General features: G+C 45.1%; 4 protein-coding genes and 1 long non-coding RNA gene across 9 annotated transcripts; 3 read left to right on the forward strand and 2 right to left on the reverse strand.

Annotated features, from left to right (window-relative positions):
• Positions 1-147: 147 nt before the first annotated feature.
• LOC136954108 (signal-transducing adaptor protein 1-like) lies at positions 148-4,368 on the reverse strand. Of its 2 annotated transcripts, none has more exons than XM_067247654.1 (11): positions 4,345-4,368; positions 3,022-3,256; positions 2,719-2,790; positions 2,527-2,640; positions 2,206-2,262; positions 1,820-2,001; positions 1,438-1,563; positions 1,010-1,079; positions 762-864; positions 478-657; positions 148-293 (listed from the first exon to the last, which is right to left on the reverse strand). In XM_067247654.1, the coding sequence occupies exons 2-11, from the start codon at positions 3,121-3,123 to the stop codon at positions 208-210; spliced, it is 1,092 nt and encodes a 363-aa protein (XP_067103755.1). In that variant the 5' UTR covers positions 3,124-3,256; positions 4,345-4,368; the 3' UTR covers positions 148-207. The 2 variants fall into 2 exon arrangements, with proteins under 2 accessions (XP_067103755.1, XP_067103754.1); XM_067247653.1 differs by lacking the exon at positions 4,345-4,368 and adding an exon at positions 3,515-3,568.
• Positions 4,191-5,486, forward strand: LOC136954109 (uncharacterized). Its single transcript, XR_010878074.1, has 4 exons — positions 4,191-4,515; positions 4,643-4,739; positions 4,840-4,931; positions 5,076-5,486. It is a non-coding gene; the product is annotated as an uncharacterized lncRNA (long non-coding RNA).
• A 628-nt stretch (positions 5,487-6,114) lies between these two features.
• On the reverse strand, positions 6,115-7,585 carry LOC136954486 (paired box protein Pax-5-like). Its single transcript, XM_067248115.1, has 5 exons — positions 7,457-7,585; positions 7,174-7,371; positions 7,036-7,082; positions 6,288-6,413; positions 6,115-6,137 (listed from the first exon to the last, which is right to left on the reverse strand). The coding sequence occupies exons 1-5, from the start codon at positions 7,537-7,539 to the stop codon at positions 6,115-6,117; spliced, it is 477 nt and encodes a 158-aa protein (XP_067104216.1). The 5' UTR covers positions 7,540-7,585.
• Positions 7,586-8,324: 739 nt separating this feature from the next.
• LOC136954228 (zinc finger CCHC domain-containing protein 7-like) lies at positions 8,325-12,308 on the forward strand. Of its 2 annotated transcripts, XM_067247811.1 has the most exons (8): positions 8,325-8,995; positions 9,707-9,765; positions 9,918-10,028; positions 10,263-10,433; positions 10,724-10,759; positions 10,853-10,957; positions 11,135-11,252; positions 11,354-12,308. In XM_067247811.1, exons 1-8 carry the CDS (start codon positions 8,587-8,589, stop codon positions 11,851-11,853), a joined length of 1,509 nt encoding a protein of 502 aa, XP_067103912.1. In that variant the 5' UTR covers positions 8,325-8,586; the 3' UTR covers positions 11,854-12,308. The 2 variants fall into 2 exon arrangements, with proteins under 2 accessions (XP_067103912.1, XP_067103913.1); XM_067247812.1 differs by lacking the exon at positions 10,724-10,759.
• An 810-nt stretch (positions 12,309-13,118) lies between these two features.
• On the forward strand, positions 13,119-20,711 carry LOC136954036 (E3 ubiquitin-protein ligase RNF38-like). 3 transcript variants are annotated; one of them, XM_067247563.1, is made up of 12 exons: positions 13,119-13,318; positions 14,073-14,685; positions 16,633-16,685; positions 16,918-17,099; positions 17,197-17,665; positions 17,959-18,099; positions 18,231-18,419; positions 19,178-19,339; positions 19,461-19,564; positions 19,867-20,070; positions 20,235-20,334; positions 20,470-20,711. In XM_067247563.1, the coding sequence occupies exons 2-12, from the start codon at positions 14,415-14,417 to the stop codon at positions 20,530-20,532; spliced, it is 1,938 nt and encodes a 645-aa protein (XP_067103664.1). In that variant the 5' UTR covers positions 13,119-13,318; positions 14,073-14,414; the 3' UTR covers positions 20,533-20,711. The 3 variants fall into 3 exon arrangements, with proteins under 3 accessions (XP_067103664.1, XP_067103665.1, XP_067103666.1); XM_067247564.1 differs by lacking the exon at positions 13,119-13,318 and having other exon boundaries at positions 13,840-14,685; XM_067247565.1 differs by lacking the exon at positions 13,119-13,318 and having other exon boundaries at positions 14,576-14,685; positions 16,661-16,685.
• Positions 20,712-24,643: the final 3,932 nt, after the last annotated feature.

Below are 24,643 nucleotides of genomic sequence, written 5' to 3' on the forward strand. Positions count from 1 at the left end.
GGTTATTTGGCTCTTAACAGCTCCCCCTTGCATCCAAACTCTAGGTTTTATGACACATTATCATAAAGACAACACTGCCATATTACTGGTGATAAGACCACTAACAATACATACCATAATTATTTCACAAGATATAATTTACACATCAATTAGCTTTATTTAATTTTCACATTCTGTTTATGTTTTTTATTTGGTTACGTGTGTCAGTCATGAAGACCCTGCTTTGTAGATGTTTTCCCTCCTTGCTTTTAGAATGGTCTGCAGTTCCTCATCCACCTCTGCCGGTCTGGTGCCTGGAGTGACATGGATTAGGAAGAATGGTATGAAGATGACACCAAACACATGTATCACAAACTACATCTGACATGTACTCAGCACATATATGGTATCAGGAATGCTCATGTGAACATGGTCAATTGGAACATACGGATGTGTTTTACTCAGCGCCCCCAAACACATATCTATACATTTACACACTTGGTTTTGATGGGACGTCCACTTCCATGTAGTCCCCCTTATTGTCTGAAGTTGGACAGGGGGGATCGGGTGGTGGAGTGGTTGGAGGCATGTTGCCACAAGCGGTCTGAATGTGGATCATAGGTGCCACTCTGGCATGGGGTACTGGCTTTGTTGCACGGTCCAACACAGGTGGAACCTCTGTTTAGACCACACACACAGTGTTTCAAGGGTCTGCTATCATGCTCTACATTGTATAGTTGCTGTGGTGACTATTTGGATACATTTGAAAAATACTTTCTTACCAATTTTGTTGTCATAGACCTGGGGAATCACATAGGGATTGAGACGATATTTGGTCTCCTTCAGGAAGTGGTCAAGCACGTCCCTCAGCGAATGAACTTTCACCTGACACAACAGACAGACAGGATGACAAACACTGAAGCATCAGATGTATTATATTCATATGGGATGCGCCTATACTGTATACTTCATTGTCTGGTTGTGTGGGTCTTTGGGTTGGTAGGTGTACGGGGGCAGGTATGTGACTCACTGGGGGGTCCAGCTGAATGACTAACATCCTGTCTATATGCAGCACCTTGTAGTTCTTGAATACTGTCCCACTGAAACAGAAAACATCCTTAGTCCTGTGTTCAAGATATTGATACAATGAACTATTAACATTTGGTGTTTCCATTTCAAATTCTCTTCTAAAATAAAGTGCATTGCCAAATGACACAAATGACAAGGTGCAATATATGCCTGGGAAACCAGGCATATAAAAAGGCCCTTTTTTCGATTATTTACTTAAGTTTTTGTCAGGAGCATTCCTTCCTGAAGGTGTCAACGAACAGACCAGTTTAGTGAGGGTCTGTACAATGTCATGATGCAGCTAATTCTGATTTGGTCCCTTTCACAGTCCAGGACAAAGTTGTTGATGTTGAAGCTCTGTGCTCATTGGTTGAGGGTCAGAGATCATACCTTAAGTCATTCTGCCTTAAAGTCACAGCGTAGTTGGAAGTGGAGGGACGGATGATGATGTCCCCACGTTCTGGGTTCTCCGTTAGCATACGCTCCGCCTCCTGGCGGCTCACGTCAAACAAACACCTGGAGAAAGTTGACAAGAGGAAGCATGAAAGGCGGATGAGAAAGATGTGCATGAAGGTATGGTGAATAGAAAGATGGGAGGTGTAAACGAAGTATGGTGGGCGAGAGAATGGAGGAGGAAAAGGGAAAGATTAGGAGACAGGATTTGGGAGTTTTGTGGAAAAAAAACTATTCCGTGTTGAATAACATCACAGAGATGCTTGCACCTACAAACCCACTTTCTCAAAGATCCGTTTAAACCAACAGATAAACTCACGTTGGGTTTGCAGCTGGACTGTCTGTTTCTTGTGTGTTTCCCAGGAAGGGTGAGCAGGAGATGAAACTCCTGCTCAGGTCAGGTGGCGTTTGGGGGAAAAGTCTTTGTTTCTCATCGTACAGAACTTGCTTCAGTCTTTCAATCTGGCCTGGGAGCAGTTGTATTTTGCTTGGGATCTCTTTCTGTAAAACACATGCAGTTCTTGTCATGATCAGTAACATCCTTAATCATCCTCGATAACAAAGGTTGTACTGTGCTACATTGGTGCTGACTCTGTGAATGGGGGTCAACATTGTTTCATCAGTAAATTTCTCCTCTTGTGACATGACTTGTGTTCAGCCTGCCTTTCTCAAACTAAATGACAGTACATTATATACTATACTCACATATGTCACAGTCATGATGAAACCCCTCCACTCCTCTCCTTTGTCTGGGCATTCCATCTGCATGAAGACATAAACAATGACTCGATCCCGTCTACGGCACACTTTAACCATTTAACCAAGAAATAGTCAAATACATGTAATATATCATATTTACAATTTTTTATTCGTATTTGTAGGTACTTTTGACCTAAAATGTCCCCTGTTTCATAGCCTGGCGTATGTTAACTCTGCACCATACACTTACAAAGATTTGATACATTTGTTTGCCCAGGTCTGCTTTTGATTGTGTGACGCACTAAGGTACAAGGTTGTACTGCTGACCTTCAGCTGAACCTCCTCGTTGATGAAAGAGAGTGTGAAGATGGTCGGGGTCTTCACATAAGGATAATCCATCTCCATGGCCTTCAGCATATGCAAATCCAGTTTCTCTGTATACTGAAAAGGCACAGTAGTGGTTAAATCAATATGGCTGTTGATTGTGGTTATCAAGTCCACAGTTCTAGGCTGTCTTACTGTGTCCTGTGTTTCGTCCATGTACAGGAAAATGGTGGATCCACGTAGTTCTCCATAGTACTTCTTAAAGTCCTAGGAGACCACAGAAAACAAAAGGTTTAGTGCACATGCAATGAGCAATGCAGATCATATTCCATGGCATTGAATGATACAATACTCACTTATTTTGTTAACTTTGACACATAACTTTTTAGTGCACTTCACTTGACTCCCCTGTTTGATTGTCTTGTTTTCTATCTTTCTATTCTAATCTTTGATCTGCTCTATGGGCTTTCGCCGTCTCTCTATTTCTCTATTCTTTACCTTCTCTCCTGTGTATTTCTTCAGCAGAGCTCCAGAGTGGTAGAGTGGCAGAGCTGTGATGGTGGCCCTCCTCTTGGTGATCACCCTACGGGGCGCTGCCATGCTGCAACGCTGGCCCGGTCCAGTCTGGTTTGGCTCAGCTCGGTTCAGGTGAAGTAATCCAAGCTACCATATATTGACTGTTTTCTCATATAGCAAATGTGCGTCTTGTTCCCCCCTGTCTGAGCTGGTCCCACTGAAAATAATAAGGAAGCAAAGTCATTTACTGTGGGTGAAAGTCCAGTACCAGTTCTTGGTTGCGTAGGTGCCCTTTTTACACACTCACACTCTTGGTGATATCTCAATTAACTGTGTGTAGTAAATACTGTATATATAAGCCACACTGCATTCAATTTCTGTATTAGTTCCTGTGTTGGTACCCAATCTTGAAGTTCCACAATAGACATTTGACAGACTAAATGGAGAGTTACTGCATGGACACACTGAGACTCACCAGTATCCATGGTGACATAGCCAGTGTCTGCTCTGACTCGCTGACCTGAGAAGCAGACTGAACTATCGTCCATATCAAAGAGAGTTAGTTAGATTTATTCAGCACCTCCATTCCATATCAGTGTCTTATATGAGAATTTGGTGATGAAGCTGCTGTTTATCACTCAGAAAGTATTAAATAAGGAGGAAGCACTAGTGTCTCACCGGGTGGAACAAGTGCATTGGTAGAGAGGGTTGTGGTGGTTTTGCTTTATTGTAAAAACTATCAGGGATCTTAATGTACCAATCACTGTAATACGTTATAACTTGAAGTAACTACGGTACTGCTGAAACATTTTTTGTGTAGGTCAAATACAATTTTTTTTTTGCCATTCTGTTCCTGGTTACACCCATGATTGCAATCAGGGTTTAAATATTAATACAATGCAATGAGGACATACTACACTTTTTTCAGTGTGGAATTTTTCAACTTTGTCTTTAATTTAAATATATATATTTTATCACTGTGACTTGTTGTTTGTTATCTACATACACACTTTATTGTTGGTTTGCTGTAATCTATATCAACCTCGAGAGTTCTGACTGTGGTGCTCAGTATTACTAAAAATAGTAGCTGTAATGCTTTCCTAAAAATAAATTTCACATACTTTCACTTGTCAGCTGCTACTTATGGTGCTACTCTCTGTAACGTCTAAACTGTTTCTACTCTCTCATGAAGTTTTTACCTTGCAACACCTTATTTAGCTCTTAGATTTGATCAAAATGGATAACGAGTTATTATCGGAGCTAATGACTTGTGGCATCTGCATGGAAACCCTGACGGAGCCTCACCAGTATCCATGTGGACACAGCTACTGTCTGGCCTGCATGGCTGACTTGAGGAGCAGAGGGGAGTACCGCTGTCCTGAGTGTCGAAAAGAGTTCCCAGCTAACAGCGATGTCATCAAGAACTACCGTCTGGCTAACATCGTTGATGCCTACCAGAGGCCTGGGTCTTCTCAGGTGATCTCTGATGCCAAACACATACACAAAGAGGCAGCCTTTGGTTATCCAGCCATTGAAGTCTGGGTTTATATGTAGTCTGCTGAACTAGGACTAAGTAGGCTTTTGCTAAATGGACAAATATTAGTTTTCTCCCCAGATACCTCCATTTCCAGGAAGTGGGACAGGCAACATTGTGACATGGCCACAGGTGTTTCTCATAATCCTAGCGAGCGCTACTTTCTGTGAGTAGTACAGTTATAGCATTTGCCTATACCAACAATACAGTGGTCAAATAAAGTACATTTAGAAAAACACATAACGATAACTACCCTCTCTCTACAGTTAAAGTGCTTAGCCTTTATAATACAGAAAATACAGAGCAGCTGGGATCGCAGGCAGAGCCGGACATCTGTCCTGCTGATCTGGGACACCAGGTATGTCTTCTCTCTTCCTATTCTACTATTCAATTACACACGCCTGTTCTTTTTTTTTTCTCCTCGTAAAGTTACTCATTATTTAGACTCATCTAGGTATGGCCTACGTGTTTTATTTCTTTTTGGGTAATCTACCCTTTGTAGAATCTGAAGAAGGGAGGTATCTCTGAGGTGGTCTGGTTCCTGGTGTCTTTTCCCTTCTGGTGTGTCTGGGTGATCCTCTACAGCCTGTATGGATTGCTGGTTTGGCTCATTTCATCGGTTTTCTCCATAATCTATTTTATTTTGGCAAACATCATATTCCAAGGCATTATCCTACTGTGTGAAATTGTATACAATATATTCAATAACTTTGTCTATACTGTTGGTAGCATCTCTATACTCTATGGGATTGCTCTCATTATTCGTAGGGATTAACGGATAAATCTGTTCTTTAGTCTGTAATAGGCTTCAATAATGTCCTTTAATTGGGCACAATTTTACATTTCGTATGACTTAAAATGCTGTTTCCCATGGAAAATATTAACAAACCAAATAAACAATCACATCCATATGCAAGAGCACACAGTGTGATGTTTTCGTTCCTGTTCGTGTTTGTCCGTGTGTATTCTTTGTGTAAGCTAATATCTAATTGTGAGCTCTAGGTGTTATTTCTCTCAGCACTCATGTCTGACCCCTGTAGCACTGGTCTGAGCAGCATTGCTTCTCTGTTTAATCCTGCCATCCATCAGTCTGGGGGGGAGGATGGGCGAGGGCGCCCCCTACTGAGAGAGGACAAACATCACCCTCCATCACAGGGACCTTAATGATGGCCCCCGACAGGAGTGGTAACAGAGGAGCCCCTGGGGTACCAGTGGAAAGATGAGCTGTAGCACTGATGGGCCTCGTTTAGTTCTATGTGTGTGTAGTGTTATCTACTTACAGAAACAAAGAGAGACTGCACGCATTGTACTGATTGGTCATTTATTTTGAAACCAACAAAGTGACTGAGTTATGTCTTCACAAAATAACAGCATTACTTTATTTAGCTCGATGCTGGTTCTCTGTGGTCATAGTCAGAGAACACAGCAGTGCATGCTTTTTTTTTACTATAATAAATACATAAAGACAATACCATACTGCAGTGAGTGATGGCTTTTATCACAATGATTATACTAGTGAGTGACTTTTTCTTCTCTCCATCTTAGCTGTAGCAGCATGGCTTCCCTGCAGACCATAAGAAAATAATCAGTGCAGTGTTTCTGTAACTTCATGTTAAAACAGAGTAGTTTGGGCAAGTATGAAAAACGGATGTAGCATTAGCTAGGTTTTGTTGTAAGAGACTGTGCTAAAGGTAAGCACATTGACAGGACTGACCAGGCAGGCTATGGCTGAGGTTAGTTGGCAGGTTGGAGCGAGATGTCAAGCTGAGGTTTGAGAGTCTCCAGGCTTCGGTTTGGCAGGAACTGTGATTTTCAGAATAGAAACTGCTTGGGAAATCACCTGGAAAATAATTTTCATAAATTTCATATCAGACCAATGTTTGGAATTCTGTCTGTTCTTGCATTTAGCACTCAGTTCCTCTCCCTCTCTCCTGCTCTTCTTGCTATCCTATCCCTCGTTTCCAGGCTTTCCCTGTTGTTTTGCTATAATTGGTGACATGATGAAATGCTGAAAGTATGCAGGCAAGTATGTGTTCTTCCACCACTAATAGATTATGTGATGAAACACTGGAGGTGTAAGCAGGCCTGTAATGAGAGTGTGAGGAAGATGGAATGTCGGGTGGCGACAGAGTGCATGCTGGGTAAAGAGAGGAGCCTCGAGGTTGGAGGTGGGTTACACACTGGGAAGGTTGTTAAACCCAGACTAACATTAACATATCACCAATGAGTTTATATATTTTTCAAGCAATGCTACAAAAACAGCAAGCAAACAAATACACACGCTACCTTTGACACTTTTGCTTGCGTTTGAACCAGTTCCCAGAATACCAGTGATAGAGTAGGAGTTAGAAGAGAAGCTGTTACCTGTGGTAACTGACACTGAGGGGGTCAAAGATTAGAAGATGTTTGGAAAGAGAGTGAAGAGTGTCAAAATAGGTAGAGTAGAAGGGCACATACTGTACCTATTTCACAAGAAAGAGGATGAAGTTGAACTTTATCTCTTATTATCCTGAAAAGAGACAAGGAAATAACCAATAGAATTCTTATCATGATATGTAGGCTATTGTAGCATTTATCAACACCCACCCACACAGACACACCTGTTGATGGAGCTAACGCTGGGTACTCTGTCATGGTCACACACCCGCTCCAGGAGCAGTCTCTCTCTGATCTCCCGCGCGAACATGGCAGGATGCCTCTGCTTCAGCCCGATGATCTTTTCCACCACCTTGGGGGTTGCCACCTTGGGCTTGGAGCCCCCTATCACCCCTGGCCTGGTGCTACCCGTCTCATGGAACCTGAGTAAAGGGAGTTTACGCAGCTCTGGTGGTTATGCACAGTGCTCAACATAATCAGATAACAATTTATGTGAGTTATTTTCACCTGGATAATATCTTGCTGACGCAGCCGTGACTGACGCGCAGCAGGCGGGATATTTCGCACGGACGAACACCCTGGTGCGCCATATCCACGATGCGCTGTCTGGCTAATTGTGGTAACGGTCGTCCGTTAACAAACACCCCACCCAGCTGGTTCACCCCACCTTGCCCTGGGCATTGGAGACATTTATGGTTCAACTTTACGCACGTTCCGTTTGTTGCACAGCGCTTGCCACACAGACTCTCTAGAACACGCACACTTTAATATTATTGTAGAAAATGTTTCGCTAATATAATCTAGCGAAGTAGGATACATCAATAGATCATTGGCAAGAACACTTCTACTTACTTTGCATGTTGAGTGGTACTTTGCCGCAGCGTATCTCCATCACAAAAGTAAATCCAAATGTTTCAAATATTGTATTTAATTGTTGGAAGAATAGTAATTTGCTTTAATCTATAGACTAGCCTATATAATCTACTTCAAGTGTGGGAACTGACGAAAGGAATAACAAAGAAATGTTGAGATCAGCCTACATGAAAGGTGCAGTTCAAATACAGATGCTCAAAGGTGGGATCACACAGTGCTTGGTGCAGCGCCGTTTTCTGAAGCTTTTTGGCACCTTCTGAACAGCGCATGCCATGTACGCACACCTCTACTTTCAATTGGGTAACCATCTGGCATAGCAACGAAACTAACTACAGAGTCGCCTGCCAAGGAAAGACATTAACAAAAAAGACAGTACTAAACTACGCTAGTGCATAAAACTAAGCGACTTCAACTTTTGTTGTCCAACAAATATTTGAGTTTGTACCGTCGTGTAGCGTAAAACCCTGCGATGGTTTTCGGTCATCCACTGAGGAGCTTTGCATTGAAAACTCAGTGTCATAAACTAGCCGTCTTTTCTAAGAGATAATTTGGAATATATCATATGTAAAAATAAGAAATTTTATGAGCACGATTCTTTTTGTATTTTTTTAGATTATTAATCATTACACATGACTACTACTACACGTGTCTTTGTTGACAGGTATTTAGCCAGGCTAGCTAGCTAATGCTAAGGCACATGACGTTTAGAGCGGGGTTCATTTCCTCCAATATGTTTATTGTACGGTGATATGTTTGGTTAACTGATGTTTGGTGGGAAAAAGACGGATGGCGCTGAACTAACTGTACGACGATACAGCGTACACTACATTGAGGGATGTGACAGTGCCTCAGAGGGAGAAAGTGAGTTGGGTTTTAGTTCATTACAACGGACACCCAGCTCACAAAGGGTTCCCCTCGCCATTCCAGGCAACTCTCCTCCCCTAGTTCTGGCCTTCCCCTTTTCCGCATGCCGATATAAACAAGTCAGGTGCCCCAGTCCATCCTCCAGGGATGGCCGAAACTCAGACCAAGAGGATCAGGACGTGGACTGTGACGAGCCCATAGAGGAGTGGATGATCCTGGAAGAAGAAGAGCAGGATGGAGACAGGAAAATTCAGCTCAACCTGGGCTACTGGAGCAGTGGAAGTTCAGAGTCAGATTCTGGAGATGAGGGTGAGGACCGGTGTTATGACATCATAACACCAGACCAGATAGGACAGAGCACTAACCTATTAGTGACCAAGGCAGAGTTCCACAGATGAGGAGAGTTCCACATACAACAAGACTTCCACATACAACAAGAGTTCCACATACAACAAGACTTCCACACATAGATATACATCTATGCTTCCACATACAACAAGACTTCCACAATGTGTTCCATAGACAATGGGAGTTCCACACATAATGATAGTTACACAGTGACAGTTCCCCTGACAGAAAGTTACATACAATAGCAGTTGAGTTTTCGCATTGTAGAGGCTGAGGTTGAGTTCCCTTAAGCAATAAAAGTTCCAAAGACAAAACAGAGTGTCTGAGGTCGTCATACAATTATTACACAAACAATAAAGCATGTACACACTGTGAGTTACATATACAGAGGGAAAGTTCTGTATTTTCCCCAATAGTGAAAACTACAAAGGCAATGAAAAGTTTGCAGTTAGAACTGTGACAGTTCAATAGACTTTCTGAATGACTGTGGAACGTTTGTACTACCACAGTGGAATATATTGAATAAATCATCCAGAAACTTGTGCATTTGTTGTATTTTAAGCAAGGATGCCCTTAGTGGTTGATTAAGCAGGCACGTTATCCACACAGTATTATGGTCCCACCAGTTATGTTCTTGGAGCCTTGTTCTGAAGTGTTCTGTCATCCCAACAGAAGAACAGAAGTCAAAAATTGCCTTTAATACCGACTGGGCCATATCAGCAAAAGACAAGGTAGTAGTCTCATCATTACTGCAAAATCACGAAGGGGATGTACTGTATATAAAAATTTGATTTCATCTGTTAGAGTAGTCTGTGAGAGGCACATTTGGTCTGAGATGATTGGCTGGCTAGGAGGTGTTGTCATGGTTCTCTTTAATGCCCAGGGAGTATACAACCAATCACGACCCAGCCGCTATTACACCCCCGACCGGAGTCTGACCTGTCACAACTGCAACAAGACAGGACATCTGGTCAGGAACTGCCCCATCCCCAGGGTAGGACCCCCCCCACAAACACAGTGTACACACACACAGTGTATACACACACACAGTGTATACACACACACAGTGTATACACACACACAGTGTATACACACACAGTGTATACACACAGAACAGTGTATACACACAGAACAGTGTATACACACAGAACAGCGTATACTTTATACTGCATTGACAATGATGCTTGAAATGGATCACTAGTCACCAGCTTGGTGTTTCTGTCCGTAGAAGCGGCCCACCTGTGTGCTGTGTGGGCTTCAGGGCCACTTCCAGAGGGCCTGTCCTGGCCGGCACTGTCCCAGCTGCGGACTCCCCTCCCATGGGTACCAGGCCTGCCCAAAGCCCCCTGTCTGGTACCAGCACTGCCACCGCTGTGGGATGACTGGCCACCTCTCTGATGTGAGTCTGTGTGCATGTCCACTGCCTGTGTGTGTGTGTGTGTGTGTGTGTGTGTGCATATGTATTTTCTGTGTTTGTGTGGTGCCTCTGATAAAGTCTATCAGGAAATGTTTGTCCATCGTTGTGTTTACACACAACCATTAGCTTGTAGGTTGTGAGGTTTTGCTATGAATAAATAAAAACTGCACTTGTACTTTTTTCGGTTTGTTGTTCACCTGTCTGTTTTTTTCTGACATGCTTTGTTCCATGCCTGTACTCTGTCCTTATGGGTTTCTCTGCACTCTCAACAGGGCTGCCCAGACACATGGAGACAGTACCACCTCACAGTGAGTCACCGTGATTGGTGGAAAGAGAAGAAAAGAGGAGTGTTGAAGTGCTGGACCTAAGCACTCTTACATCTGTGTTTTCACCTTCCTCAGACTCAAGACCGAGTACCCCACAGGCCACACAGAGACCACGCCCCCAATTACAGGAATCGTTCCGCCCACTGCTACAACTGCTCCAGGAGAGGACACTATGGGCATGTATGAATGAGAATATTCTCTCCTCTCTCCTGCTCTCCTCTTCCGTCACACATTACCTGTGTGATGGACTGGTTCCTTCTCTAATTTACTCTCGTCGTTTTGTCGTTATCCTTTTCCCCCCCATCTCATTCTTTTGAGATGGGGGGGGGAAACCGTTGCTCGGTTTCTCTTTTGCAGGAGTGTACCGTGAGAAGGATGATCAGTGGGACGTTTCCCTCCCTCCCATATGTCTGTCGCTATGATGACTTGCGAGACAACCTCATAGACGATGCTGGGATACAGAAGAAATGCAGGGGTAATATGTGTTTTCACTTAATCAGCATGCAAACGCACATACACTCACAACTACAGTAGCTGAGTATATATAAATAGCAAATTGATTTTGCCCAAACCCAGACTCGACACAGATTGGCGACACCTCGCTTCCAGAGCACAAGAGGGCTTCTGAGCTTACAGAGGCCAGCGATGAGGAGGAGCCCCCAGCTCCCAAGAAGAGGGGCCTGGAGGGTCGGAGGGAGGGGGGTAGGAGGAAGACATGGCCAGAAAGACGCAGGGAGAGGCGGAAGGTAAAGATGCTGAGGAGAGAAGCCCAGGCCAGGCGTGAAGGGGGGCTAGGGAACACCACATGGGATGGCTTTGACAAAGAGAGCCATGCCAAAGACATGCACAGGAACCGCTATAGGGACTCCTCACCTCCACTGCAGAAGAGGAGGAACAGTCAAGAGAGGGGGAGAAGGAGCCAGAGCAGGGAGAAGAGTAGGAAGAGCAGAGAGGCAGAGAGGTGGAAAAAGAAAGGAGGGATGAAACGTGGGGATCTGTATTTGCGAGATGACCTTGGACCCATGGACGAGACCCTTCTCTCCATCAAACACAGGGTACGGAACCGCAGGAGTTAGGATGGGTGTGTGACTCCTGAATACATGACCAACCTCAGAATGAACTTGCTGCCTCAGGCCTGTCTTATGACTGGAAAGGAAGTAGAAGTAGTAATCATGCAAGGCACTTGATAATGCTCCCAGCCAGACAACATTTATTTATTTACATCTGTTAAATCCTGGTCTTTTGTTTTAAGGACTAAAGAACATTTGGTTTTTATGGACATGGAAAAATATGATGCAATGCAGAGCAGAGTAACTTCCGTTGTGGTCCTATTTTTTTATTCCAAGTTGGCAGGCCAAAATGTTTCGGTAACGTTTTTCCATCTGGGCCAGAAAATTGCATTGTGTCACATTTTGATTAAGATGCTGTATTTTCATGTATATTTCCAAACTGCCTTGCATGCCTGGAACAAATCATTTTGCTACAGATTACAGAAAACGACATTCTTGTTAAGAGAAATCTTTCAATTTGATCTGATGTTTGCTATTTCTTTCCCTTTCACACACACGCGCACACACACACTCCACATGTCGGTATGTTTGCAGTTACAAACACACAATTGTTTTTATTGGTTTTACACATTATAAGCATACCCTTTATCACATGTGTGGTTTAAAACAGCTTTTTCACTGCACATTATAATGGTGTAGGAAATTAGAGGGAGAATGAGAGGGTAAAATTACAACCATTCAGTTTGTTGTAGATCACTAGTGTGAAGCATTGCAGGACATAGTAGGACATGATGGGGCAGGCCAGGTCTGGAAAAGAGTTACTAATCTATTGCTTTTTAGAATAGAATACATTTATTTTATAACAAAAAACAAGAATTATAATATTTTACAGTATACACCTAGGCATGATTGGCAACATTTTAAAATATAATAAGTTATTATATTTTAAGATGTTTATTATATTTTAAGATGTTGCCAAACATGTTATTATTAATAACATAGTATGTATGCCTTGTGCTCAAATCACGCCACACTATACAATGTAATTTCTCGATTCGTGTGCTGAAACGGTCTGCTCAATTATTAAGTAGCGTGGTTATTACTAGTCGTTTGTCAGACAAAACGAGTCGATCATGGCATCGATTATGGCATCGAGTTCCGTTTCCTTGATACATTGTCACCGCCCATTTCGTTGCATTCTGTTGTAATCTCTTTGAAAACATCGTACAAAGTGAATCATTGCAAGTAGCCGTATTTGCCGTATTTTATTTTATTTTGGGCGTGAAAGGACAAATCGTTTCATTTGTTCTGTATTCTATTTGACTAGCCTGGCAACAGATCTGAAAATCCCATTGATTGATCTTCACTTGCGCTCCCCACTGACATCTAGAGAAAACAGCAGCGAATGTATAGTGTGTGGATTTAAATTGGACGAAGACCAATAATCTGAACACAAATGAACACAGTTGTTTGCTCCAAACAGAGGATTCGCGTACCAATATCTGCTGTAACCAAAAAAAAATTCAAAGAGGTTAGTGTGCTTGCTGAACTACATCGCTGGGTAGCTTGAAATGTCGGCTGCTCTGGCTTGTTTGACTAACTCGGCTAGCTTTCCTGTTGTTGTTAGCTAGCTAGGCTAGCAATGATAGCTACGACAATGGTATATTTTTAGGCGATAACTAGATTGAGCTAACCGGGCAAGAATACTGAGATTGCTAAATAATGTGGCAGTATGTTTCAGATTTCAAAGGTTTCATGTGATCAATCTAATAGTTTAATATGTAGCTACGTACATTTTGGTCGATTAAGCTGGCTAGTGCTACAGTACAGTACCGAGTTAACGCTAGCTAGCTAGGTAGTAGTAGTAGCTAGACTCCCCTTGGTTTGTGCTGCCTTGCGTGCTTGACGAGCTAGTAGCGCCGAATGCTAACTAACCAAGACCAAAAGTAGTTGAAAGGTATCAGTACTAATATCTGAGTCATATCTTATATTTTCAAATTATTTGTAAAAGAAGAAAGAAAAAAAAGCGAGATTTGCACGCCAACTACGTGGAACTTTGTTGTGCTCAAATAAACTACAAATATTTATTTGCGTGGCGTAGAGAACATGGGGATATCTGCCAGGCTTCCATACTGGAGAAATTGTAACATAAAGCGATCTGGTTCAACTGTTCCTTCATCTGGCTGCAGTTTTGAAATAATGAAAATGTTGGTATGCCATCCAGGCTGTTGTGTCTTGGTGGTGTGATCATTACTGCAACTGATACCACATTATTGATTTAACAGGGATATAAAATCGTTTTAGGGCGAGCGTTCTGCACTCACTGCGTGAGCTGAGGTGCAACAACACAGCTGGACTCGGGGGAGTCGAAAAGAAAGACCTATTGCTTATGCATGATGAGCATTAGATAACGGCTCTGTAGCCTACCTATTATTCGGTACTAGCAGTTTACCTCTCCTTTTAACAAACGGTTAATGCGGAGGAAGAAGACTGCAACGGAGATACCCAGGCGGATAAGGGGACGAGGAGACAAGTCGGCCTGAAAAGGAGGCTCCTGCTACGGTGAACCTCGTCCAGACATCAGCCATCTACCTCAATACAGCTTCACACTACCACCTCCTTCAGCCATGGACCCCCCGAGGACTCGCTCACGATCGCGGTCAGGATTCTATCATTATGGCATGAACGGGGGAGGGAACGGCAGCAACGCAATCGGCAACGGGAGTATGTTAAATTCCAGCGGCGGGGTCGGGGTTAACTACCCCCAACAGAACAACCCCGGGTGGATGCCTCACGGGGCACGCAGCTACACGGATAACCAACATACCCAGGGGAACTACCTACCTGCCGGGGCTCAGCGGCATGCTTCTCACGGAGCACACAGACATCTTGGCGCTGGTAAGCTACATGCTGCATCACAGGGCAGACTTCTCATCTGCATGCATCTCACCTCCTAGGTGATTATACTGCTGGTGGTATGACTGGTGTGAAGTGCAGGCCTAGCACACTGCTCAAAGCAGTATGATGTCTGTAATATTGCTGATTTGGGCTTTCCATGTAATCTCCATGCTGTTTTTTCCTGCTTATGTTTTGTTATGGTTAGAATGGAACCAGTCCTTTTTGACAAAGCTGGACCTTCTCAGCACTTGGTCATTAGAAATTAATCACCCAAAGGCTCAGTATGAACACGTTTCCAGTAAGCGATAGATGGATAGTGAGTTGTCACTCATTTGATCTGGAGTATTAGTATTAGCATTGACTGAATCATATTTTAAATACACATTCCTAAACAGAGAGCACAGCAAAGGTCCATAAGAGCACCTACCTAGAACTTTTGAACCTGTTATTTGTCACTTTAAACCCTTCTCTTCAATACCACAGAGTTACATGAGGTCCGAAGTGCCTGAACTTTAAAAGTGATATTAGTGGATTCCACTAACCAGGAAGTAGCAGCAGGAGGAAGCAGCGTGTCATTCTAATGGAGTGCATTGCCCTCGGCAGAAAGAGCCATGAATGAATACAAGCTTTTAATGGAGCGCTGTTGTAATGGCATTGCACTGCTGTTTCCCGACCCAAAATAACCCACGCAGAGGAACACATTCACACACATCCCAGTTTGCAGGCACAGACACTACAAAGAGGGATTCATGTGTGCATGACTGAAATGCTCCGTCTCCCAGCTGTTTGATCCTCCTCGTTTCTCTTAGCAGCTGCAGATGCCTTTTTCTGAAGTGTGTGTGTGTGTGGGAGTTGAGCGCTCAGGATTTCACAACTCTTAACATCACTTTCAGGGGAATGTGTCAGGACTGGATCTGGAAGGGCTGAGAATATCATTATCATTTTCAGTCTCTCATTTTCCTTCTTTCTTGGCGTGTGTCTATCTCTTTTAGCTCTAACAGACAACACTGGATGTTTTGTGCAGCTAAATTTGTTATGTCGATAAAGTCTTACAGTTTAGTCTTGGAAGCTGTTGGTGTTCAGTTGTCAAGAGCAGCAAGGCTTGAAACATGTCTGGACCTCAGTTCCCCCCCCCTTTCTGCTTTTGTGTTTTCTGGTGTCTCGGTCGGAGCCCTCATGCAAGTGGCCTGTTCTCTGCAGCTGCCGACTGGGCCTCTTTGAGCTGTCATTCTCTGCAGACTTCACAGCGCTCCAGAGCACCATCGCAAAGGGAAGAAAGAGAGGCAGAGGCCTTTCAGATCTGTTGTTTTTAAACAGGCTGAGGGGGCTTGCTGAAGGAGGGGTAGACAGTGGTGCTCTGAATGTTTTCAGATCTGTTGTCTTTAAACAGGCTGAATGTTTTCAAATCCCTCCTATATAGGAGTGATTTGAAAACATTCAGAACACCACTGTATATATATATACTGTATATGTGAGATAATAAAAATCCCTTCAGAAGAGCACAAGGACAACTCTGTGTGTCTGTGGGATTGGTGGTGATTGTGTGTGTGTGCGCGTGCTTGGAGGTTGGTGTGTTTTGTGTGCGTGAGTGTAGAAAGGCAGAGCAGAGTCATGTTTGAGGTCAGAGGGACAGTTGGTGAGAGTTGTAATAGATCAGTGTCTCTCGGAGTTCTCTCTCCTTTTCCCCGTCTCTCTCAGACGCAGACTTTCAACCCAGGCCAGGGTGATTGTGGCCAGTCATAATCCACACATCATCCATTTTTGAACACCAAACACTTTTGCTGGGCCCTTAGATAATTTTTATTACTGATGAAAAATAATACTTAGGAAAGAGGGGGAGGGAGTGACTACTGGTGTATTTGTGATGGTGAAGCAGGATGAGGTCTTGGCGCTTGTTGTGATGTTTGGTGTTTGACCTCAGGCTGTTGTTTTCGCTCCATCCTCTAGGGGGAGGGCTTCACTTTCACTCAGACAGTGTGTGCAATGACGACCGGGACAAGGTGAGCTGGATAATCCACCTGTAGTTTGGAAGAACCTCTTAGTACCACCTTATTAAATGATGTCACAAGATTTAGTCAAATTCCTATATGGCTGTGTTATACCAGTAACATGGTATTTACATAATGTAGATATGATATACATATATGTATTTGTCATGATATCTGTACCTGCTAACAGACCAGTAAATGAAATTCTTTTGTCTCTCTATCCCCCTCCTGTCTCTTCCTCCAGATGGAGGACAGTCCGAGCCCTAAGCGACAGCGTCTCTCCCAGCAGTCTGTCTTGGACCTCAGCTCGGTCTCCCCCCCGACTCCCTCCTCCCCCATCCGTCCGTGGGAGCTGCCCCCCAGTCGCCGTCCTCACCCCCACTACATGCCCGAGCGCTGCCACACGCCCGTCCGCAACCGCCGCAGGTATGAGCACCCTCGCAGCGCCCTCTGATGATGATGACCATGGCACTGATGATGATAACCATAGTACTGATGACGGTGCTAATCTGACCCTCCCCAGCCCTCCAATGAGACGCCAGCGTGGCCGCCGGGACCGCCTCACCCGTCACCACCCTCACCCCCACCCTCACCCCCACCACCAACACCAGCACCATTACCACCATCACAACCCCCACCACCACCACCTTCCCCCTCACCCTCACCCCCACCACGGCCCCCCCTCTGGGCCCCAGGACGAGAACTACCGCCACGCCACGCTCCCCCAGACGTACCCCTTCGCCCAGCAGGCCCCCCGGGGTCCTCCCCTCGATGAGAGGCCTTACCACCCCTCCAACCTGTCCCCACGGAGCCTCCACCCCTCCAACCTGTCTCCTCGGCTGCTGCACCCCGCCGCCCACTCCCAGCACCCCCACCCTCCCCAGCACCCCCACCCTCCCCAGCACCCCCACCCTCCCCAGCACCCCCACCCTCCCCAGCACCCCCACCCTCCCCAGCAGCAGAGCACCATGATGCTTGATCTCCATGACCAGGTTGGTAGCTATTTTCTTTGTCTTCATTTTTTAGGTCAAGGTCATGTCTTGTTTTTACTCAGAAATGTAAATGGCTGGCAGTTGATGGCAAGTCTCTGGTGGCGAGTGTGTGTCTAGTGTAGGCCCCTAAAGTGTGTTTGGTGGGGTTTTTGAATGTTTTGTGTGTGGTTATGAAGTGAGTCAAGTGTGTCAGATTCAGGTGGAAGAAATTGGTGGACGGACGGTAAATGCACAAGAGCGCAAGATATTGATTTGTTGAGTAACTGTTTCCCTTCGTTCTCCCCCGCCCGCAGGCTTCTGCTCAGGTGTCCTACCCAGTCTCTCCTCCAGGGGCCCCCCCTGGCCTGCCCCCCCGCTCCGCCCCCCAGCAGCTCCCAGCATGCTCAGTGGTCTTCAGCGGTCAGCATTACCCCGTCTGCAGCGTGGCACCGCCTGTGAGTTCCACCAGTGACTGTGTCCCTCTGTCTGCCTGCTGAGATGGGCTGGATGTCTAATCTGTGTGATGGATGAGCAGTGACTGTGAAGCAGATCTGGTGGGAGCTGACACTCTCCCTCCCTTCCTCAGGTTCTGCAGACCTGCTCTGTGCAGCACCTGCCCATGCCCTACCACTTCCCCTCGCTGCTCTCCAGTGACCCCGCCTTCCTCCTGCCCCCCCACCTCTCCCATCAACCACCCCCACACCTGTCCCACCACCCCGCTCACCTGCCTCAGCCGGGCCAGTTCGGACCCTACCCCACCCAGCAGGCCCGCTCGGTGAGTGTCTGAGTGGGGCGTACGGATCATGTTTCTGTGTGTGTGGGGGGGGGGTTGGGTGAGATGAGTCTGTTAAGTAAGAGTAAGTAAGTAAGACTTTATTTATATAGCACATTTCATACAAGAATTGTAGCTCAAGGTGCTTTACATAAAATCAATAAAAACAATAATACAAGTGATAAACCATTCAAACAAAAATAAAAATCCCAATAAGATCTCTGTTCAAGAGAGAAAACAACTTTAAAAGTAGGAAAACCCTTTTGAGATAAAATTACTTAAATGCTTCGGTAAAAAGGTAGGTTTTAAGCTGTCTTTTAAAAATGTCTAGAGTGTTTGCTTCCCTAATATTTATGGGTAATTTGTTCCATAGTTTTGGGGCGTAATTGACAAAGGCCGAATCACCAATCTTCTTATGACCGCTTCTGGTGACCTCTAATAGGCCTGCATTTGATGATCGCAGTGTTCTAGCTGGTGTGTAGTTTATAAAGGAGTTAGCAATGTAGCTACGTCCTTGTCCGTGTAGTTAAGTTAGGTTATTCTACAGGAATAAATGTCGTGCTAGCTACAGAGCAAACGGCTATCCTAGTTGGAGTTGCAAAATGACAGGAATTTTCAGTGGTGAAAACTTTCCATGTGAATTTACAGGAACTGACATTAAGGTCGTTCAACACTCTTGAGTCTCTAGGAAGGCACTTGCAACCTTCATTTTGATTGTCTGTCTCTCGTCCTCCCTGTCTCTTGTCATCCATCGGTGCCAGCCCCTGCAGAGGATAGAGAACGATGTGGAGCTCCTGGGGGAGCACCTGTCGTTGGGGGCGGGGCTCCACTACCCCCCTGCCACACACCCCTCACTGCCCCCCCACTCCACCCAGCTGCACTTCCTCTCCCATGATCCTTTGCCACAGGAGTTCTTTGGAGTGGTGAGCTATACCCCACCCCCACATGAAAAGAGAGTTCAGTGAGGCACGTTTAAGATGTATTAATTGTAAATGATTTCCACGTTTTGTTTGTTTTTTCTCTCTCTCGCTCTCTGCTTCTCAGTCGTATCCAAACTTCATGCCTCGTCGTATCCCAGGGCGACGCCACCGCTCCCAGCTGCCACTGCCACCCTCGCCTTACCACCCCAGCTTCCTGCCTTACTTCCTGTAAGTAGCTCATTGGCCCCTTTGGGGATTTTTGTGAAAAGCTAAAACGAGCATCTTTCATGACCTCCTGGAGGAATCTCACCGTAGGCGGTTTAACCATCCCTCCTTATCATGGCGTCGGTGCTGTATCTGGAACTGCTTACACCTTTAAATTACTGATCCACACCTTTAAACTACTGATCCACACCTTTAAACTACTGATCCACACCTTTAAACTACTGATCCACACCTTTAAACTACTGATCCACACCTTGCGCGTTCAGTGTCATGAAGTGTCTCCTCCTGGTCCTGTGCTCCCCCAGGTCCATGCTGCCCGTGCAGCCCGCAGGCCCCGCCATCAGCCTGGAGCTGGACGTGGACGATGGGGAGGTGGAGAACTACGAGGCCCTGCTCAACCTGGCGGAGCGGCTGGGCGAGGCCAAGCTCCGGGGCCTGACCAAGGGGGACATCGAGCAGCTGCCCTCCTACCGCTTCAACCCCAACAACCACCAGTCAGAACAGACCTTGTGAGTGCTCTATCGCTCTTTCTCTCAGTGTTTTGATGCGCTTTCTGTCTTCCTCTGTCCCCTTGAAGCAGCCAGTTGGATCAGAGGTTAATTGGGGTTTACAATCTTGCACGTTGGTTATTGGTTGTTATGTTTTTGCCCATATTAATGTGCTTTCCCCACAGGTGTGTGGTGTGTATGAGTGATTTTGAGTCTCGCCAGCTGTTGAGAGTTCTACCCTGCAGTCACGAGTTCCATGGCAAGTGCGTCGACAAGTGGCTAAGGGTAAGATGTTTTGCTATTGACTGATGTATTTAGTTTAAAGGTTTTGAACCCAAAACTTTGTTTGTCTTCATCTGCCTCACTCTCTCTCCGTCTCTCGTTTCTTGTTTGCTGTCCTCTCCTTCCTTCCCGACCCAGGCTAACAGGACTTGTCCCATCTGTCGCGCCGACGCCTCCGAGGTCCAGCGAGATTCTGAGTGACCACCAGAGGGAGACAAACCACTCCAACTGTTAAACAGTTTTAGCACTGCCCCCTCCCCCCCTCGCCCACACAAACACACAATCCTGTCCAACCCTATCGACTTCTGTTAAGCCTCACGTCTTCTCAGCTGTGAATGTCCTTCAGCTTGAACTGCACCTGTGTGTGTGTGTGTGTGTGTGTGTGTGTGTGTGTGTGTGTGTGTGTGTGTGTGTGTGTGTGTGTGTGTGTGTGTGTGTGTGTGTGTGTGTGTGTGTGTGTGTGTGTGTGTGTGTGTGTGTGTGTGTGTGTGTGTGTGTGTGTGTGTGTGTGTGTGTGTGTGTGTGTGTGTGTGTGTGTGTGTGTGTGTGTGTGTGTGTGTGTGTGTGTGTGTGTGTGTGTGTGTGTGTGTGTGTGTAACCGAGTTTAATTGGTTGTTACATGTGCATGCATATGTATGAACATAAAATTGCCTGCGTGTATGATTCCTGACCTCTGTGTTTGTCTGTGAGACTGGATTGGTGTTTCTGAGCATGCATGAGTTTCTATATGTACCAGACCTTAGATATGTCTGAGTGTGAATGAATGTGAGCAGGACAGTATGCGCGCGCACACCAGGGCGTCTTATATGCTTCATTCCACCTGAATTCAACCATCATGTCTGGGATCTAGTCCTTCTGCCAACTGATTTACATAGGGGTGAATACCACCAAATGACAGTTCCATGTCTATAAAGGTTTTCCAGTGCTTAAAAATTCCTACCTCACTGGTGGTGAACAGGCGTCTGCATGACCAGGAGGATGAAGCGTGTCGACCGTCTGTCCCTGAGGTTGAGGAACTTGCCTCCAAGCTACAACTCCCCTGCCACTAAACGTTTGTCAGATGCAGTTGAATCGCGTAGACGTTTTACAAATGCTGCACGCTGGCTTTTCACCGCTGTAGCTTGTCTCAACCAAACTTACAGCGCAGGACGTGAGGACTTGCTTCTCTAGTGTTTGCGAGCTTCCAACGGCTACTGATTTGGTGTTGTGACTGCAGCAGTGTGGTAAAGTAGGAGAGGAGCCCAGGGCCACAATGCCCGCATGCCCCATCGGTTGCCCCACCGGTGTGTCTTTCGATCCATCTGGGCCATTATTAGCGTCTCAGTAGTTCTTTCTGCTAAGCAGTTACCTCATCATTCCGTTTTTGAACATTGTTCACTTCAACACTCTTACCTGTACGCAACTTGAGCGCGTTTGTATCCTTATATATATATTTTTCTTTCTTCTTGTTTTTGTTTCGTCCCTATTAAAGATAAAGATTTTGTCTGTGACTTTGCAGTGGCACATGTTATATCTATATACAAGACTGTATAAATATATGAAATATTATCTGTATACCAAATAAAAGGCTTGATATGAACTTTTTAAATATGTCACCTTTTTGTACAGTTTTTAAAAAACGCATCCTGGCCCAGTGGTTACAGTTTGGTTGTGCTGGATTTCTCTGTGCTGAATGTGTTAGATTTGAGGTGGTGGTAAATCAATAAAATAATAATACTCACCAACAGTTCACTACTTGGCTCGTTTTTGGCTACAACTAGCAGCTCTGTACCCTGTCAGTTCATCAGTGGGTCGTTCATGTGTATTTGAAAGTCTTCGACATGTGACGATGTACGCCCTCATGTGACGTACATCGCCACATGAGGGCGCCATTGCTCCTTCGACAAGGTGGGTTGCTTCAGATGAAGAACCTTTTTACACACGATGTTATGCCAATCATCTTTTAGTAGATCTCCAAAGTCTGAATGGTGAGAACATATGCTCTTTGTTTCCGCCTTCGTCCTTGAATCTGCAGAGTTATCAAACAATTTACCTTACCTTGGCATATCTTCGGCATTGACCCTTTTAAAATCTTAAGGGACTCAATTCCATGAACCTTTCTTCAAGTGTAGCACCTTTTACATATGTGTAGTCTATGTTTAAGCATCTCCACTTTAATTTTCCATCCATGGGGTAGTGGGAGTCAGAACAGGTTGTTTTCTGTAGTGTATTAGACACGCTGTGGTATGACTAGTTATATTTGAATGTATTTGCGATGATCAAGCAACCTAATCATGAACCACTTTGTCTCAGATCTCAGATGGAACTGTGCATGGACACACAGCTGTTGTTTAGCAACACATGGACATGGCAAGAGAGGGTTGCTGGGGCTGTTTCATGTTAGATAGACTGCATGTTTGTGTGTGAGAGCCTCTCCCTTTCTTTAATCTGCACAGAGAGAGAGAGAGAGAGAGAGAGAGAGAGAGAGAGAGAGAGAGAGAGAGAGAGAGAGCTATTGCTTATTGTCCTGTCAGGCTCCAGTGGTGTGTAGGTGTCCTTGTCCTGTCATATGGGTGAAATTCCTCTGCTCAGATGCACACACAAGACAAAGACAAATGTCCAGGACATACAACAGACACCCACACGAAAAGATAGGGGACAGACAGAAAGGAAAGTGGGAAGGTCATTGCACATGTATACAGGAATGGATTCAGAGAGGGATAGTTAAGTAAAAGCAGGAGAAAAAGAGAAGGAAGAGCAAGTTTTTGGGGGAGTTCATGTTTAATTGAATTAGAAGCCCTCCTGGTCCAATGAGTATGCATCAGAAAAACAAATGGAGTCCACCCTCTGTCCTTTACAACCCGGCTTTCCTGTTTTTCTCCCTCTCACTGTAACTGCCGCCCTGCAGTCTAACCAACTTGTCCTCTACAGGGTTCAGTGACATTGAAGAAATGTTGGATTTCCGCCTAAAACTGTCTCTCCAGTTAAAGCATGATGAATTCACTGAAAATATTTGCACTCTTTGTTGCTTTCTCTCTCTCTCTCTCTCTCTCTCTCTCTCTCTCTCTCTCTCTGTCTCTCTCACTCACTCACTCACTCACTCACTTTCTCTCACACTTACTCACTCTCTCACTCTCTCACTCCAAGATGTATCACTTTGTTAGCTTTAATTACAAAAAGTGGATTGTATTGGATACATAACATCAGAATTACAACTCTTTGGTTTTAATACTGTTTGCATAGACACAGTTCAACAAAACCTAAAACGCTTTACACTTTGACCTAAAGAACATGCCTTCTTGTGGCATTTTTCCAAAGATAACTTTATCTCCAGTTTCCACATGGAGAAACACAAAAAAAACAATATTCTATTAGTTTTGAATTTCCCAAGAGCCCTTCCCCTGGTTTTATTCTCCTCCAATCTCCAGTTTACTGGCTGTCCTCCAGCTGCCCTGGATTGGCTCTGTGTCCTCAGGCTCTTTTATTATTGGTGGAACGACCTCCCCAGAAGTCCACAAACTTCGTCTAAGTGTGTGTATGAAGGAATTAATGTGTTGTACATTCATTGTATATCATTCTTATGTGTGTGTGTGAATGTGCATCCTGCAACTCTTCTACCCATCTCTCCGCTCCTCTTCTCCTCTTTCATACTGGTTACCCTTATTTTTGGTCATTTGTTACTAACTCTGTCTCCCTCCTCCTCAGTCTTAAGTGTCTGTGAGTGTATATAAGAATGCGTGTATGTTTTTCAGCTTGTTTGTGTATTTCACTGCGTGTGTGTGTGTTTTTCAGACACAGTTCAGAACGCATGTGTGCTCCAGGTTGACAGGCTACATGGATTCTCCATCCTGTCTTGTGCTAAAGGCTGCCGCGGCACTGAGCTCAGATGCATGTTCTTACCCACGCAGCTTCCCCCACTTGACCCTCATACACACACCCACACCCACATATACATCATAGTGCCAGGGATAACTTTTTATGTGTCAGAGGGAAGATACTGTACATAAGGGGTTTAATGTGTGCGTCTCTATCTGTGTGTTTGTGTGATATTTATTTCCTAGGGATTCCCCCCCTGTCTGCTTGCACTGTGACTGCCAGCCATGTCATCATGTTCTGAGCTGTCACAGACTATCACTGTCATCCTCGGGAACTGAGGTGCGTGTGTGCGTATGTGCGTGTAAATATCTCAGGGCCATGCAGGGTTTAAGAGTCGGGCCATGGCTGTCCCTTTGACACATTCCACTGCGGTAGAGCGCCAAAACGACGGCGAGGGGGAAGGTTTGATGTGGACGTGCATCCGTATGCCCTGGGCTGTACATATGCTCCACCCCGC

Source organism: Osmerus mordax, chromosome 12, assembly GCF_038355195.1.
Source record: "Osmerus mordax isolate fOsmMor3 chromosome 12, fOsmMor3.pri, whole genome shotgun sequence".
Lineage (NCBI taxonomy): Eukaryota > Metazoa > Chordata > Actinopteri > Osmeriformes > Osmeridae > Osmerus > Osmerus mordax.

Bases quoted from the DNA above. Each gene is read 5' to 3' on its own strand.
- LOC136954108 (XM_067247654.1), bottom strand. From the start codon at position 3,123: ATGGCAGCGCCCCGTAGGGTGATCACCAAGAGGAGGGCCACCATCACA. The intron at 2,641-2,718 runs GTAAGACAGCCT...GTGCCTTTTCAG, and splicing joins TGGACGAAACACAGGACACA to TATACAGAGAAACTGGATTT. The intron at 1,080-1,437 runs GTATGATCTCTG...TTTCTGTTTCAG, and splicing joins TTAAGGCAGAATGACTTAAG to TGGGACAGTATTCAAGAACT.
- LOC136954486 (XM_067248115.1), bottom strand. From the start codon at position 7,539: ATGGCGCACCAGGGTGTTCGTCCGTGCGAAATATCCCGCCTGCTGCGC. The intron at 7,083-7,173 runs GTGTGTCTGTGT...GTCTCTTTTCAG, and splicing joins AGCGTTAGCTCCATCAACAG to GATAATAAGAGATAAAGTTC. The intron at 6,414-7,035 runs GTACAGTATGTG...ATTATTTTCCAG, and splicing joins TCCTCTTTCTTGTGAAATAG to GTGATTTCCCAAGCAGTTTC.
- LOC136954228 (XM_067247811.1), top strand. From the start codon at position 8,587: ATGTTTGGTGGGAAAAAGACGGATGGCGCTGAACTAACTGTACGACGA. The intron at 8,996-9,706 runs GTGAGGACCGGT...TCATCCCAACAG, and splicing joins GTCAGATTCTGGAGATGAGG to AAGAACAGAAGTCAAAAATT. The intron at 11,253-11,353 runs GTAATATGTGTT...GCCCAAACCCAG, and splicing joins GATACAGAAGAAATGCAGGG to ACTCGACACAGATTGGCGAC.
- LOC136954036 (XM_067247563.1), top strand. From the start codon at position 14,415: ATGGACCCCCCGAGGACTCGCTCACGATCGCGGTCAGGATTCTATCAT. The intron at 16,686-16,917 runs GTGAGCTGGATA...CTCTTCCTCCAG, and splicing joins GCAATGACGACCGGGACAAG to ATGGAGGACAGTCCGAGCCC. The intron at 18,100-18,230 runs GTGAGTTCCACC...TCCCTTCCTCAG, and splicing joins TCTGCAGCGTGGCACCGCCT to GTTCTGCAGACCTGCTCTGT.